Source organism: Syzygium oleosum, unplaced genomic scaffold (assembly GCF_021117445.2).
Source record: "Syzygium oleosum isolate NSW1041296 unplaced genomic scaffold, Sole_v2.1 Sole_v2.18, whole genome shotgun sequence".
Lineage (NCBI taxonomy): Eukaryota > Viridiplantae > Streptophyta > Magnoliopsida > Myrtales > Myrtaceae > Syzygium > Syzygium oleosum.
In genome coordinates this window covers 3,730,182-3,746,815 of record NW_026607502.1, presented here as the reverse complement: position 1 = coordinate 3,746,815, position 16,634 = coordinate 3,730,182, and the positions used below count along the sequence as shown (strand labels likewise).

The window sequence follows — 16,634 nt, the reverse complement described above, 5'->3', positions numbered from 1 at the left end:
ACGAAATATTAGAGGGAATGTTAGTGAAGGGTAGATTTGGGATAGAGATGCCAATTTTAGGTTTTTTTTTTTTTTTCTTTGGGAGATGAAAGCTAGTTCGGGGTAATCGAGCATACCGGTTTGATATTTTTTTAGACAAAAATTAATTTAGATAAACGCGTCATGTACTAAATGCCAATTTAGAGATTTTTTTTTTACGAAATAAAAATTAGTTTGAGTTAAACGTGTTACGATGGAGCGAGACAGATCTGGGTTCAAATTATTGGGTTTGGCCATCTTTTGCTCTTATGCTTGGGCTTTGTTAAGAACCGAAGCTGCCGCCTCTTCTCCTTCTTCTCCTTCTTCTTCCGCTCGAGACGCAGAGGAGCTGCAGCAGCAGCTACGTCTCTGCTCGCGGAAGCGCAATGGACGCGCTGAGGAAACAAGCTAGCAAGCTCCGGGAGCAAGTCGCCAAGCAGCAGCAGGTTCTCCCCCCGTCCGAGCTTTCGATCGATTTGGCAATCGCGGTCGCGTTGCGACTCCCGGAAGAGAGCTCCGGGAACCGCGAGATGAACTGATTCTTTTTGGCCTCTCGTTCGATTCCGGGATGCTTTCCTTGTTTGAATCGAAGTCGAAAACGGTGTGGGCATCAGTCAAAATCGATAATTTCTGGGTCATAGCTAAACTGGGCATCATGAGTTTTGATCCAGCTGCGTGGTGTGAATGCTTTCCGCGAAATGAACTGATCCCTTTAGCCCCTCGTTCGATTCCGGGATGTTTTCCTTGTTTGAATTGAAGTCGAAAACGGTGTGGGCATCAGTCAAAATCGATAATTTCTGGGTCATAGCTGATTTGGGCATCATGAGTTTAGATCCAGCTGCGTGGTGTGAATGCTTTCCGCGAAATGAACTGATCCTTTTAGCCTCTCGTTCGATTCCGCGATGTTTTCCTGGTTTGAATTGAAGTCGAAAACGGTGTGGGCATCAGTCAAAATTGCTAATTTCTGGGTCATAGCTGATTTGGGCATCATGAGTTTAGATCCAGCTGTGCGGTGTGAATGTGCTGCGGTGCTGCTTCGGCGAGCGAACTTGTGTGCAATACGCGTCTGCGAGACTTTATCCTTTTTTGTGTGATTTCTTTTTTCTGTTCTTACCGCAATTCGGGTGTTGATTATGGTTTTTGCTTGTTGTGTGGTTCTAGGCTGTGATAAAGCAGTTCGGTGGGACTGGCTATGAGCACTCCGATGTGGTGGTTATAGATGAGGTCGAAATGCAGAGACATCAACAGCTCGAGAAACTTTACCGGGCTACTCGCGCCTCCAAGGTGAAGATGGTTTTAGCTCCTTTATTTTGTCATTCTATATTTGGTGATTGTGAATGGCTTAATTCGTTATTACCATTTATAGGGGATGGGTGGGGAGTATGGTCTCTAAGATGGTCGAGTCAATGGTTGCGTCTGACCGTAGTTGATTAGATAGATCTAGTTTCCTTGGAATCTCGGAAATGAATGCTTCAACTCGGTAATGTGGTGGGGCTAATTCCAATGTAAAGCTAGACCCTATCTGCTATTATGTACAGTATGAGACTATTTATTTAATTGTGGTGAAGCGAAATGGCTTGGCTTCATTATGGGAATATATGAAGGTTTCCTCCTGAAGTATTATGAGGAACGGTTGATTGACAGTGTCATTGAGAAAGCCATTTCGAGACTGGTGCTAGCTTTCGTTGTCGTTGAAGGCTTAGCAAACTAGGGAAGCAATCAAGATGACCTATGACAAACATGATGCACACTACAAGCTTATGACGACCAATGATATCTAGTTACCTAATAAAATGCTATCTGTTAAAGTAATTTGATTGTGGTACGTGCTCCGCTGGTGGCATTACCTCCCGCAACTAATGAAAGTATTGATAAGACCATTCTTGCCTGCCAAATTGTGCCAAGTGAGGCACCAAAATTTTATGAAGGCAGGGAACATAATGATGTGTGAACATCTTCCAGTGATTGAGTTTGATGTACTGACCATTTATATATCCATACAGTAGCTAGTAATATCTGGTGGTTTCTCCACCTATGTGCTTAAGTTACCCATTTAGAGTTGCTATGTTCATATTAATTACAAACAGTTTATCTTTGTTGGTTAAATCTGTGTAGTAGTATGGCTATGATAGTACTGTTAAGTGGTTTAAATTCACCTACACATTACAAGTAACTATTTGATAAGTTCCAAATTTGAGAGAAAATGAAATAGAGAAAATAATTGGTATGACTTGTGAGCATGTGCCCTTACGCAAGGAGGTCATAGGTTCAAATCCATGTCTGGAAGGTAGACTTATTTTTTAACTTCATGGTTCTGTCTTGATGGTTAAGGAACGAACTTCTATGTATGTTTGATTCTCCACAATAATAAGTACAAATAATCTTATGTTGGGCCCCCTCCAAGCTTTGGGTCTCATCTTGCCTGATCCACGAGGTTGGTAAGGTATTCATGGGACCGAACACAGAAGGCACAGTAAAATAAAAGACAATAAATAGAAAGAAAAATGGCGTTGATGATAAATGAGTTGACTGCATGTGTAATCCACGCATAAATGTGTTGACTTTTATTCAATGAATACAAAGAACTGGGTGATTCACTTGATTTACTGTACTTGTTAGCTGATTTACTATGGGACTTCAAAGTGTTCATATCCAATTCTTAATTTTCCTGACAGGACTTTCAGAAAGATATTGTAAAGGCTGCAGAGGGATTCACAGCTCTAGGATATAAGCATATTGAAACAGGTATCTCCTTGATCACTGCTTTTGTCAAAACAGGTTGTAGTTTCCCATCTTTTCTTCAATCAGATGAGTCTTCTGTCTGTATATGTCGTACTGTAATGTGATGGGGCCATGACTCTGAACAATTAAACTATCAGGAACCAAATTATCTGAAGACTCTTGCAAATATGGAGCTGAGAATATCCATGACAACATTTTAGCTAAGGCAGCAGCTGTATATGGCGATTCTCTTAAACATGTCGAAAAGGAGCAAGAAGACTATAATAAGCTATTATATTCACAGGTGAGCTTTCTCAGATTCTTTTGGATGGCAAGTATATCTGTAAATTCAAATTTTTTTGAAACATGGACAAAGCATGCACCAAAGTCTTTGTATCTCTCTTGTTTTTTGCATGTTATGTGAACTGAGGTTAGGTAATTCAATGACAAACGCGTAGTTTCATATATCTAATTTGACAAACGGCCTAGTTACACCCTATTATGTCTTCAAAAACTATAACTTGAAACAGTAACTCATGATTTGCATCATTGATGGTGTTGGCTGACATGACCGTGAATGTTTGGAGAAGAAATAGAACTGCAAAAGGTCATCCATGTAGCAAGCATACTGTTGGTTTTTGGAAAGGTAGGCTCTAAGTTAGCGAGGAGTGACGTTTTTGGTCTTCATCTTTTGAGGGACTATCAAAATTTTCCACAAAGAATTGAGTGATGCAAGAGGATTTGTGGGGCCACCTCCGCATGGCGGGATAGCAGCCTTGATTATTTCAGTCATGTGGAATCTATGATGTCATGGAGATTTAGTTCTCACAACGTCCGAAATGCGATTCATCCAGTGAAGCTTGCAAACCCATTACCTTTTGCTTATGGGCTAATAAATCTTTTATTAAGATCAAAGGTCAATGATTATTTGGATTACAGCTTTATAAGCTCTGTGAAGACAACATGTTCATGCTGTACTTATCACCTTTCCCCTTTGTTAGATCTTAGAACCCTTGAGGGCTATGATTACTGGTTCTCCCTTGGAAGATGCTCGTCATCTTGCTCAACGTTACAGTCGAATGAGACAGGAAGCAGAGATGCAGGTAATGAAAAGCTAGAATTTCATAGGTAGTGTTTCAGCACACACTGATTGTTGTGTTGGAGTTTTCACTTCCTCATACCACCATGATTAATTCATGTGAAGCTGTAATTCACAATTCACCTGAAAAGCTTGCAGGCAGCGGAAGTTTCTAGAAGACAAGCTCGAGTTAGAGAAACTCCAATACCTGAAAATGTTGCTAAGCTGCATGCAGCTGAAGCAAAGATGCATGAATTGAAGGCAAATATGGCTGTTCTTGGAAAAGAAGCTGCCACGGCACTGGCAGCTGTCGAATCTCAGCAACAAAAAGTTACTTTCCAAAGGCTGGTCTCAATGGTATATGATCAAACAATCTCTAAAACGATGAACTTGCTGTCAGCTCATACCATTATTGGATTTGTAATGTATCATGATGCTTACCAATTTTAAGGTTGAAGGAGAAAGGACCTACCATTTGAGAGTAGCTGCTATTCTTGGCGAAGTTGAAACTGAGGTTGGTTATATGCTTAGATTTTCCAGGGTTTGGTTGTTTTCCATCAGCACTGTATAAGTAGTAGTTTATTGGAAACTTTGTTTCAGATGGTTTCAGAGAAACAGCGGAAGGAATCTGCTCCTCCTTTGTTTTTATCAGAAAGTAGTTCGGAGAAAACAGCATATTTCTTGGCTGAGGTTTGTAATGCATTCTATTGGCTCACAAGTACTATGCTGTAATTGTTGTTTGCTGCTTCAACAGGATTACTGTTTATACTGAGGATGCACTTACTCCTAAAAAAAGTAGCTGGAGGAAATCATTTTCTTTTAAGTAGACAATATGTAGTTTCAACCAAAAAAAAAAAAGACAATATGTAGTTGAATTTCAGGGCAACCCAAAGTCCGTTTCACAAAACTTGCATAGCTAATTAGTCCACCTTTTTAACCATTGTCGATTAGATGGGCAGCATTGTCAATTAGATGATCAACGTAATGGAGTAGGGGCTCAGCTGTAGTGGCCATTGCCACCATTACCATTTACAGCCAGTTGCTGCTACGCTACTGCCGCAGCCACTGCACTTTAGATATATTAAAGGAAAAATCCATATTATTTTCAAGCCATCTTTCAAAGTAGGTTGGCAAAAGAACAAAGACTCGTTGGTAAGTAGGAAACTTGAAAAATCATAAGTATCAGAATGAAGGATTGGTTGAGGTTATATTCAGTGTATCCATTATGAAACTCTGCAAAACAAGTATATCAAGTGAGGAGGGAAACTAAGGACAGCCTCTTATTATTGAGTCTTGAACATTGTTGTGGAGAGAGAGAGAGAGAGAGAGAGAGAGAGAGAGAGAGAGAGAGAGAGAGAGAGGGTATAGATTTTTTTTGCCAATTATCTGTATCCTTTCAAGTGGGAGCGGTAAGACATATCATCTTCCCGAAGGAGTTATTATTTTTCTTCTTTTCTGTTGTCCCTCCTTTTCATCTGCTGGGTTGCTGGTCAAGATAATTCTTGGTCTTGTAATCATGCCTCATCTCATGCCTCATCTTTGTTTTCAAGCTCACTAAAACAGACTACGGCACTTTGTTCCGTTGTTTGTGTATTCTAATGCAGGCAATGCATAATTTTGATGCTGAATCAGAGAAGGAATTGAGCCTGGCAGTGGGTGACTATGTTGTTGTGCGAAAGGTATTTGTTTTCCTTATGTATTCATTTGATGGTACTCGTTTTTCCTACTTATTGCCTCATTGAGTGATCATCTAGCAAGCGAATGTTGATGCATCTAGTTAATAAAAGTGATTAAGCCATGTCATTTTGGAAAACAACTTCAATTCTCCTTTAATGCGTAGGTGATGCTCTTTTTGAAGCATCTAGAAGTTTTCCTGCGAATTTCATCTTTCGTAAACCAGTTTAAAATCACTTTTTCTAAGAAAAGCTTTCAATTTATCAGAGATACTTAAAAGATCTAAGATGCCAGTCAGTGCAGCAATATCTGGTTGTGAATCTTACATCTACTGAGTATCTAGTTTTCTGTTCTTTCCCCTCACTTTGCCATCATCTTGGCTGATTTATAATGATTTTCATTGAGGTAGCTATACATATCATCAAGCCCGTCTCTCTTCCCAATCAAGTTGTGTTCTTCCTTGTCTGTGCTGGTGATTGGAAATATATTTTTTCCTTGAGTCAATGTTGTAGGATCTTCAAGAGAAAGGGAGAGGAAATAAGCCCTACATTTTTACTAAATGACTTGAAAAAAGAGCACATATTATAGGGCCTAATTCCAAAAAAAAGCACAAATTTTAAGTCGAGGGACAATTCTGGCCCAAACTTTTTTTTGTCCCATAAAAAAGCACCAACTTTAGGTCGAGGGACAATTCTAGCCCAAACTTTTTTTGTCCCATAAAAAAGCACCAACTTTTGGTTGAGTGACAATTCTAGCGCCAATTTTTTTTTGTCTCGTAAAAAAACACTAACTTTCACTTAAATCCTAAATTTGGCTTCCATTGACTTAGAACCATTGATTATCCAACTTGACTATTCAACTTTAACAATAAATCCACATGGTTCGCTGACTAGATTTAAAGCATTATTCATTGTTTTATTCTCTGAGCCACAGCTTGAAGAATAACGGTGAAATTATTTGTTTCCTTCACTTCACCGGCAAGTCAAAAATATCTCCAGATTGAATTTCTCTGACCAGATTTCGTCATTTTGTCGTAATCTAAAGCTGTAGACCACCATCCGTCGACAAACGTCATGGACGAGATTCGTCAAGCTTACCACCATAACCTTTTTCCTCAAATAAGGGTGACTTCAGACAGAAAGTCAACGGGGGACCAAATTTGGGATCAGGGTGAAAGTTTGTGATTTTTTATAAGACAAAAAAAAGTTGGGACCAGAATTGTCAATTGACCTAAAGTTGGTGCTTTTTTATGGGACAAAAAATAGTTTGGGCCATAATTGTTCATCGACTTAAAGTTGGTGCTTTTTTATGGGACAAAATGAAGTTCGGGCCAGAATTGTCCCCTCGACCTAAAGTTGGTGTTTTTTTTTGGAATTAACCCTAGATTATAGGGCATGAGATACACTAACTAAAACCTAGTTTCCTGATTTATGATCGACCACCTACTAACTACTGACTAACGTTCATATATATAAATCCTAACTCCCCCTCAAGCTAGAGCCTGCAGCTAGCATATGACTTGTGCAACTTTCTTCAAAAGACTGACCAAAGTGCCATGTAAGCTGTGGACCATACACTAGCCAAGGGATGTGAGCACATGGATTCGAATTTGAGATGATGCCTATTGTGTAAGCCGGACCTTACATTATTGAATGTATTCCACATCATCGTCGGATCTAACAAATGCTGAGGAAACACATGATCAGAAAGTCAACAAATGCCGATGAAACACATGATCAGAAAGTTAACATTGCATTCTCACACAACCTTGATAAAATCATGTGAAAACCCAACATAAATTGCGGCGGTCATAGAGGGCTGAACATTTGACAACGGCAACTCTGCTTGTCAATGACACTTGCAATTAAGAGTGACGCCGACTGTATATTAAAATCCCTAGATGCATTGTTGAGTGTTGACCAAATTTGGGGAAGTTTCTGAAGATTGGAGCACCAACGGTACCCTAGAAAGCCCTTTTTTTTTTCTTTCTTTGAGAATTGAAAAGAACAGAAAACGAAAAAAGAAAACTAAGACTAGTACGAGCAACTAGTGAGGACCATAGCTTGATTTTGACGGAGATGCAAAACCATTGACCAAGACCGAGAAGGATGCATGGCGGAATGAAGGTGGAGAACAGAAACGTTTAACTTGTTGTAGACTTCACTGACACAATGAATGACAACTCCTTCCCCTGACGACAATGTAGAGACCAATGGTTCACTAGATAGCATTGCTCTCAGAGACAACCGAAGAGATATGAGACAGCGACAAGCAGAGGATGATGATGTTGCTCTTGAAGACAATTGGTTTTGGCTGCTCTCGAGGATGAAGACCAATGGACAAAAAACAAAGAACTTGGAATGATGACCGGTGGTGGTCTCAGTGTCGTAGTAGAAAAGATGATGCATGAATAGGATTCTTTGTTTTTTTTAAGACTGGTGACAAGAAGAAAAATAAAGCTAGGGTTTTGATTTGGATCCCACTAATCCCATGTAAATATTTTAAGAACTTCAAGAGACAGAGAGAGAAAATACTAAAGCGTGAGACATTAATGAAACCTTAACTTCCTTATTTATGACCAGCTAGTATCTCTGACTAATATTCAAAAATATGCTTCAACTTTTTTTACTATAAACAAATTGACACAATTACTCAACTGCAGTATACAAACTTTAGCATGTCAACTCAAAAAGACTAGTTTGTGTTCCTCATAATTGTGATCAATCAGTGCCGCCTTAAACATGCACCTCTATTTGAAACATGATATTAGTAATGGTTTGCTTGTCACTCTCGATATTTAATCTGTATATGGATGAAACACATTCTGTTTGCTCAACTGGGATATTAATTCAATATATCTAGGTGAATCCATTGGGATGGTCGGAAGGAGAATGCAAGGGTAAAGCAGGGTGGTTTCCATCAGCATTTGTGGAGAAGCGCCAGAGATTACCCACGAATGGTATGGCTGCAGAGGTTTACTGATCCGTACTGATCTGTCTACTTATTGTTTACTTGTCCCTGCCCATGTAATAGTTGCTGTTCATATTATATCTGTCAATAACAAGACCTCAATGCAATCTGTTGTGAAATTTGTTGCAATTCTCATTTCCTAAACAGCACGACTCTTGATCGCTATGGGGATTGATTAAGTATTGTTTGGATGATTTATCTCTTCCTGCCTTTATTGTTTCAAGCCTTGAGTTTCTCATGGATTGACGAGCTAAGTGAGAGAGCATTGTATGTGTTGCCCCAGTAGGTTTCCAAATATCCAGGACTTAAAACAATTTAATCTTGCAACAATTGCATTCAATTTGCCAAAAGATGAACCGTACAAGTACATATTCATTACTAGAATGAGATTAGAGTTGCCACTAACCTATTCTAGGTTGGTCAGGGGCTGAGCTTCCTGTAAAAGATTCTGTTAACATCATCTGGGTTGATACTAGATAAAAAGATGGTAACTTCAACAATTCTTTTAACCCACCCAATGCCCCTTAAATTCCAAGAATTCCTCAATTCAACAGTCTTCAAAATATGTGGACTCGTGAAATCTCTCACGTGGGAAAAAAAATCAATTGAACTTGGCTAAGTATGTACGATCCAACAACAAATAGATCTTGAGTTCTCACCAATTTCATTCGCAATTCACCGGTTAAATCATCCTAAAGAAAGATGTGTCTATCTTAGTGGAATATACTCAGTGATGGTGAATGGGCACTGTCAAAGCAATAGTGTTTTCTCCATGAAAGGAGGGCACACGAAGTGGGGTGATGGCCTGTAGTGGAGGATTACGATGGGTGACGGAAATTGTGGGGCAGCCACGGCACAACGATTCTGTGACAAAGTGTCGGCCCAACGACGACTCAGCTTCAAAAGGCAAACCATGACAACTCAGCTCTCCTATGACCCGGTTATAGAGAACACCCAAAACCAGAACTGGCAAGTGATTGGAGATGAGGTGGAATAGAAACAACCGTATGGTGATGAAGTGGACGACTAGAAACAGCAATAGACAAGTGAATCTCAAGCCGAGGTGGCTCCAAGCTTGCTCTAAAATCTATGATGTTGGCCTGGGCTGCAAGGACTGATCTGGACAGACGAGGTAGACCTAGACAGCGGCTCGACAAAGATGACGGACCACGGTGCTGAACCAATTGCACAGGCAACAACCTGCAGTTCTAACAGCAGCTCTAGCGAGAACGGGACGAGGTGGCCCTGAACAGCGGATGGTGACAATGGCACTACCATGACAACGACCGGTGAGGCTACATTGATGGTTCCGGCACAGTGGACAAGGGACACGAATGGACACTGTTTTGGTCTGAATTTCTGGTGGTAACTTTAGACCGACGAACCGTGATGTTTGCTTGCAGCGGAATTCGTCATGGGGGTTGTGACTGCAGGTGATAGACCAAGCTTGAACAAGATAAACTTGGGTTGAAGAGGAAGTCTGTTGGTGACGAGAGGCATGCGGGGATGAAGATGAAAGGTGGAAGACTACGGAAGAAGAAGGTGAAGCCGTGAATGAAAGAAAACGAATAGGTGAAGGAGAGAAGGGTTTGGCCCGGTGCGACTTTTCCTAGGGATGACGTGAATGTCCTCCATCAGGAGTTTTATAGATCCTCGAGTTCCTCCGACAGGGCGTTTACATTGATTCGGAAACTTTCAACTATTGATCATGGCTGAGGACAATTGTGAGTCATTTCCGATCCACTTGCCAGCTAGATGGGACCTGGTCACCCTCCAAAGCAAATTTCTCAAGAAGAGATGACACAAGGTCGTTTAGGCAAATTGATCAGAATCAGCGATATTATAGATGAGTTTTTCTCATAATCACCCCGACTAGATGCATAAATGACAACGTTTATTTTTCTGAAAATATGTGAAAACAACCTTTGGACATAAATTGAGATGTTAATGTGCTCGCTTCCTGATCTAATCTTCTTAACCGATCCTCTGCCACCATTTCTTGGTCCTGTCTTCACTTTGACGCACTTGCGTGAAGTGCCAGCAACGACGCATACGCGCCATCAGTGATCTTCATCAGAGTGTCGTGCCTTCCCTGCTCGGCAATGGCTCCATTCTTTACAACCGCAATTATATCCGCATTCTTTATCGTTGTAAGGCGGTGAGCCACAACTACAGTTGTCCGATTCACCATAACCCTGTCTAGTGCCTCTTGCACAATCCTCTCCGATTCCGCATCCAATGCACTCGTAGCTTCGTCGAGCAGAAGTATCTTAGGATTCTTCAAAATAGCCCGAGCAATAGCTATCCTCTGTTTCTGTCCCCCAGATAATTGCACTCCTCGCTCCCCAACTGATGTATCATAACCTTGAGGGAGGGAAGATATGAAGTTGTGTGCATTTGATGCCTTTGCGGCAGCAATGAGCTCATCCTCAGTGGTGCCGCCTTGCTTACCGTAAGCAATGTTGTCACGGATTGTTTCGTTGAAGAGTATAGGCTCTTGGCCTACCAAACCTAGCTGTTGTCTCAGCCAACTTAGCTTGAACTTTTGAAGCAGCACAGAATCTAAAAAAACATGGCCAGAATCGGGATCGTAGAATCTCTCTATGAGACTGATCACCGTTGATTTCCCACTGCCGCTTTCTCCTACTAAAGCAACCGTCTGCAAGAAAGAGGTTCATGGTTCAGTTTGTTATGTGTATCTGAACTTTTAATGTTATGCAACTGTGCAAGTAATTCAAATATTAACAATAAATTCCATCTTCAGTCTAACATAAGCATGTTCAATACCGATGAAGTGGATAATTTTCTTCTCCATGGAATTCTACAGTTTCTGATAAACTAGCAGAGAGAGAGAGAGAGGCTTGTTGCTGATACCTTGCCCGCGGGGATGGTCAAGGACAAGTCTTTGAAGATTTGGACATCTGGTCTTGTTGGATATGTGAAACTGACATGTTCCAACTCTAGGTTTCCAGTTACATTCTCCAGCGTAATTCCTTCATCGTTGCTCGAATCTATCTGAGGCTTGCTATCCAAAATGGAAAAGATAGAAGCAGCCGAATCTTTGGCCTTGTTAGTATCTGGGGCCAACGTGCTGCTCTGGGAAACCCCATATGCCGAAATAGTTAAAGCAAAGAACACCTGCAGGTCTCGATTGTTAGTAGTATATCAACTTGAAAAGGATTATTACATAAAAGCGAAAGGCCAAAAGAAGAATTTAATTCCAAAAATTTTGACCTTGAAAACTTCTGCAAAGGTTGCTTTCCCATGTTGCACCAGTATAGCTCCAATGTAGAACAAGAATGCATTTGTGCAGTAGAGCGCAAAGAAGGAAAAGCCATATCCGATCCCACTCACAACCCCAAGCCGGACTCCCTGCTCCTTTGGGCCTTCACATTTCTCTTCGTACAAATCCATCACCTTGCTCTCGGCACAAAAGGACGCCACTGTCCGGATGCTACCGACCGCATCGTTCGCCACTTGACTAGCTTCCTCATACTTCTCCTGAAGGTAGGAATACAGAAAGAGTCATGTGAAATCATACATGACGTGTAGATAATTGGGACCATTTAGAAACGCCAGACAGACCTTGGCATCTGCACTGAACCCCTTTAGGAATCTAGCTTGGATAAATCCTTGAGCGAGTATCAAAGGTGACACTGCAATAACTATGAGAGCCAATATCCAGTTTGCTATGAATGCTATGAGCAATCCTGCTGTGATTGTTGCTGCATTTTGGACAATGAGAGCTAATGCGTCTCCAACTACACTCCGCATTGTTGATGCATCAGTAGACAATCTTGCACCAACCGCACCACTACAGAGTTTAAAAGAAAAGAAGAAATAGTTAGGACGTTTCAATGGTGCACAACGTCCAAATTTGTCAATCACATGATCATTAACAAGCTATTATGTCGGAAGGGCAGAAGAATGAAGATAAATCTAGCATACCTTGAGTTAGCAGGATTATCAAACCAACTAATTTGTTGGTGTACAACTTTCTGAAAACTCATGTATCGTATCCTTTTAATTAACTTTCCACCAGCAATTCCAAAGAAATAGTTCTGAATCGGCACGAGTACTAGAGTGATGCATCCCAAGCCAACATAAACGAGTGCCCAGAACTTGGAATCTTTCTTTAGATGGTCAGCAGGTTCATAGAACATTTTAATAGCAGAGGACAACAAGAGTCCAAATATTGGAAACACCATTCCATGTACCGAGGCAGCAAGGGATGCAAGAATCAGTATTGGAAACTCGGGCTTGTTCAAATATGCAAGACGTCTGATGGATACACTCTGACGCTTCTCATTGTCCAGTTCAGGTCTCTCATATTGTTCCTCCTCTTCACCCATCTCAACGAGATTAATTGGACCAGGAACATCGAAGCTACGAGCAAAAGAGCGGCGGCTTCCTGATGAACCTCTGCTTATAGATCTTCTCATGGATGGTCTATTGGATGCGTTTCTGCTAATGCTTCTAACCATTGCCTTGTCGACTTCAAAACTCACATCCAGTTTAGTATCTACCAGGCCAAGTTTCTCTTCAGCGGCCTTGTTTCCTTTTTGCAAACGGATAAGCTGCGAGTAGCCCCCTTCGGGGTCTCTGATCAGCGCCTCGTGAGTTCCTGAATGTAGGATTCGAGCATCTCACCATGAATTAATTGCAAAAGAGATGAAAAGAATATGTCAGATGAGGTTGAAGTATTAGTTTACCTTGCTCCACTATTTTGCCACAGTGCACAACTGCAATGATGTCTGCAGTTCTGATAGTTGTCAAGCGATGCGCGACTATAACAGTGGTTCGGTTTGTCATTACATTCTCCAAGGCATCTTGAACGACTCGTTCAGACTCTGCATCAAGGGCACTTGTTGCTTCATCAAGTAGGAGGATTCTCGGGTTCTTTAGAATGGCCCTTGCTATGGCGATTCGCTGCTTTTGTCCACCGGATAATTGTGTTCCATGCTCTCCTACCATTGTGTCAAGCCCCTGTAGACATATTCAACCGTCAAAAATCCCCTCGAAACATCTCATCAGAAGCCAACAATAGAGTTCTGAAAGGTATGAAATCTTTCTGTTCATCTGCTTAATGGCTTTCCTGATTATCATGATTAGTGAAAACTTAGACGAACATCTAATGGGAAACTTCAATCATGAGTGGCATAGTATGACAAGTTTCTCTACCTTCGTATCTTTATGGAGGAATAAGCATATTGTAAACAGATCTTATTTTTGGGCCAAGTCGAAGCTCCATTTAATAGAGTTCTTTTCATTGCCTATGCACGTATACTCGTGCAAAGTTCAAATAAAAAAAACAGGTACCTTTGGCAGCTTGTTGATAAATTTTGCAGCATTGGCAAGTTGAATCGCTTTTCTGATTTCCTCATCGGTTGCATTTTCCTTTCCATAGGCTATGTTCTCTCTTATCGTAGTTAAAAACAAGACCGGTTCCTGACCCACTAATCCAATTTTCTCCCTGATCCATTTAAGCTGAAACTCCTTCAAATTGACGCCGTCAATAAGTACTTCACCAGAATCAGGATCATAGAATCTCTCGAGCAAGCTGATGACTGTGGATTTCCCACTGCCACTTTGACCGACTAGAGCTGCTGTTTTGCCACTCGGGACTGTCAAAGAAAATGCAGCAAAGACTTGCACATCTGGCCTCGCGGGGTACCTAAAATGAACATCCCTAAGCTCAATGTCGCCTTTTATATCTTCCAATATCGTTCCCAAGGTGTCATAGGAATCGATAAGTGGTTTTCGTTCAATGGTCTCAAACATCTTGTACGCCGCGGCTTGTCCTGATGCAAATGCATTTATGCAAGGAGATGTCTGGCCCAGCGACCTACAGACCAAGAAATGTCCATCCCAGAAAGATGATAATTTCTTCTGGATATTTGTGAACTGATCAAAAAGGAAACAGTAAGAAAGGAAGCGCTTACAATCCGCCAGTCACAAGGGCCGTTATGATATTGATGATTTTCCCGCCATTGTATCCTTTCTCTATGATTAATTTCGATCCATAATACACGGCAAGTCCGTAAGTGCAGAACACAATTAACATAATAACTCCAAGTCCTATGCCTGAGACAAGCCCTTGGTTCACAGTAGATTTATATGCAATTTCTAGCTTGCTGTCATACTTTTCTACCGCTCTCTTTTCGCCCGTGAAGGATGCAACCTTGTGATGAAAAAGAAAGTAGGTTAATACTGGGACAAATAGTATATCCTAGCAATACCTAATGGCATATAAGTTTTCGGGGTTCATAAATCTCTCTACAACTTACAGTCCTAATGGCCCCAACTGTCTGTTCCACGACATTTCCAGCTGCTGCATAGGCAATCTGCCCTTGACTCGTCATTTTAGACATAATCAACGAAATAGCCCCTCCGGCAATCACGATGAGAGGAACGCAAGAGAGCAGAACCGAGGAAAGAAGCCAACCTCTTGTAAAAGCGACTACCAAACCTCCTAAGAATGTCACCATGAGTTGTACAAACTTTCCAACCTATGAGTTGCAAATGAAACTTCACAAGTCAATATAGGGCTTATGACAATACTTTAGCGATCATCATGTTTTTCCTGGTACAATTAAAAAAAGGAAAAGGAAAAGCAAGTGCGAGCCCTTTCTCTACCTTTTCCCCCATTGCGTCCTGAATGAGAATGGTGTCTCCCGACATCCTCCCGATAACCTCTCCAGTCGTTGTTTCGGTGTCGAAGAAGGCAATGTCTTGTCTTAGTATTGTTTTCAGATACAAACCTCGTATCCGCGTCGCTTGCCTCTCTCCAGTGATCATCCAACAGGCTACCTCTGCAACACATACAGCAATTAAACCTTTAATTGCAGATTTCACGTAGACACAAGATAAGGTACGAAACATCAACGAAGAAAACACGACCGAAGAACCCAAAACTAATTAAGCATTACAGAGAACTTTAGGTGTCATGCTAAATCCTATGTAACTGTTAGTGAATGCATTTCTGCCTAAACCTGAACAATATATAGATCCTGAAAGCACATCAAAGAGAACATAACTTTCTTTTGATTCCCCATTTATGCAATCAAGTGAAAAACCAAGCGAATTTACCAAGTATAGACATTAGTAATGTAAAAAAAAAACAGCTGTGAAGACAGAATCAACTGCACTTACGGAGAAAAGAAGCGACCATGGAACCAAGAGCCAAGTACAAAAACCAGACGGCCACCTGAAAATCAACAAGGTATTACCTTAGATCATTACTAATATAAATTAACATAAAAACGGAAAAAAGACAGTTCTAATATCTAATCTTGTGGCATCCTGGTCAGGATGGTGCATAGAGTTAGAAAATGTGGATAGTGACTTGACCGCGGGTCAAAATCAAAACATTCTCTTCTCATTTCAGGGGTAATGAAATTGACTAAAAGACGCATATGCCAGCGAAATTTAAACAAACAAGCCGCGCCGTCACCATAATTTTTTTTTCCAAGAGTATAAATAAGTAATCAATGAACGCATGCTACTATGCTAATCTGCCAAACCTACGACTACAGAACAAGAGCTAAACACTATATGAATATACCTTTGAGACTTCCTTAGCAATGTGGTTGCGGCTCGTGGAGCCGAAAGTTTGGATGATCTGGCCGAATATGATCGTCATAAGAGGCTGCGAGAGCCCGTTGGCTATGGCGGCCGCAGTGCCGACCACCATGTAAACGACATCCAGGCGGTCTGAGAAGACAAACAGCTTGAAGAAGGACACTGTCTGGTCAATTCCTTTGTCCCCGCCGCCTTGCGGTTGCTCCGACGCGCTATCGTCTTCGTTCATGGCTCTGTCCCAATCTCTTCCTCTGGAAAAAAAAAAAAAACGATTGGCCTTTCCATAAAGATCAAAGAAAGAAGAAGAAAACCAACCAAACAGAAAAGGAAAAAGAAATCGAACGTGTCAATGCAATGAGAACGGAAACTCAGAAACGCGAAACAACCGGAGTTCCGATGAACCGGTTTCGTCCAAATCAATCGCCACGCTCAAGATGAAGAGAGATCAATGCATACCGGATTCACAAGCGGAGTGACTGTGGACAGATAGAGTTCTTTGTGCCTAAGGAGGAGGCTAATGCAGACAGCATGGTAAAGCTCAGTGTGTGTGTATATATAGGGTGTGACCTTTATGATATGAGGGTCGGTGGTG

General features: G+C 41.2%; 2 protein-coding genes across 2 annotated transcripts; one reads left to right on the top strand and one right to left on the bottom strand.

Moving 5' to 3' along the window:
- Nucleotides 1-310: 310 nt before the first annotated feature.
- On the top strand, nt 311-8,659 carry LOC115682072 (SH3 domain-containing protein 3). Its single transcript, XM_030606216.2, has 10 exons — nt 311-464; nt 1,180-1,302; nt 2,694-2,763; nt 2,898-3,043; nt 3,741-3,842; nt 3,977-4,174; nt 4,269-4,331; nt 4,418-4,507; nt 5,422-5,496; nt 8,354-8,659. The coding sequence occupies exons 1-10, from the start codon at nt 405-407 to the stop codon at nt 8,471-8,473; spliced, it is 1,047 nt and encodes a 348-aa protein (XP_030462076.1). The 5' UTR covers nt 311-404; the 3' UTR covers nt 8,474-8,659.
- Nucleotides 8,660-10,272: 1,613 nt separating this feature from the next.
- On the bottom strand, nt 10,273-16,286 carry LOC115682075 (ABC transporter B family member 9-like). Its single transcript, XM_030606220.2, has 12 exons — nt 16,026-16,286; nt 15,614-15,668; nt 15,098-15,273; nt 14,749-14,970; nt 14,404-14,642; nt 13,781-14,306; nt 13,174-13,447; nt 12,410-13,085; nt 12,047-12,275; nt 11,696-11,962; nt 11,336-11,599; nt 10,273-11,120 (listed from the first exon to the last, which is right to left on the bottom strand). Exons 1-12 carry the CDS (start codon nt 16,269-16,271, stop codon nt 10,473-10,475), a joined length of 3,822 nt encoding a protein of 1,273 aa, XP_030462080.2. The 5' UTR covers nt 16,272-16,286; the 3' UTR covers nt 10,273-10,472.
- Between the last annotated feature and the right edge of the window lie 348 nt (nt 16,287-16,634).

Bases quoted from the DNA above. Each gene is read 5' to 3' on its own strand.
- LOC115682072 (XM_030606216.2), top strand. From the start codon at position 405: ATGGACGCGCTGAGGAAACAAGCTAGCAAGCTCCGGGAGCAAGTCGCC. The intron at 465-1,179 runs GTTCTCCCCCCG...GTGTGGTTCTAG, and splicing joins AAGTCGCCAAGCAGCAGCAG to GCTGTGATAAAGCAGTTCGG. The intron at 4,508-5,421 runs GTTTGTAATGCA...ATTCTAATGCAG, and splicing joins CAGCATATTTCTTGGCTGAG to GCAATGCATAATTTTGATGC.
- LOC115682075 (XM_030606220.2), bottom strand. From the start codon at position 16,271: ATGAACGAAGACGATAGCGCGTCGGAGCAACCGCAAGGCGGCGGGGAC. The intron at 14,971-15,097 runs GTAGAGAAAGGG...TGCAACTCATAG, and splicing joins AGGACGCAATGGGGGAAAAG to GTTGGAAAGTTTGTACAACT. The intron at 14,307-14,403 runs GTAAGCGCTTCC...CTTGGTCTGTAG, and splicing joins GCCCTTGTGACTGGCGGATT to GTCGCTGGGCCAGACATCTC.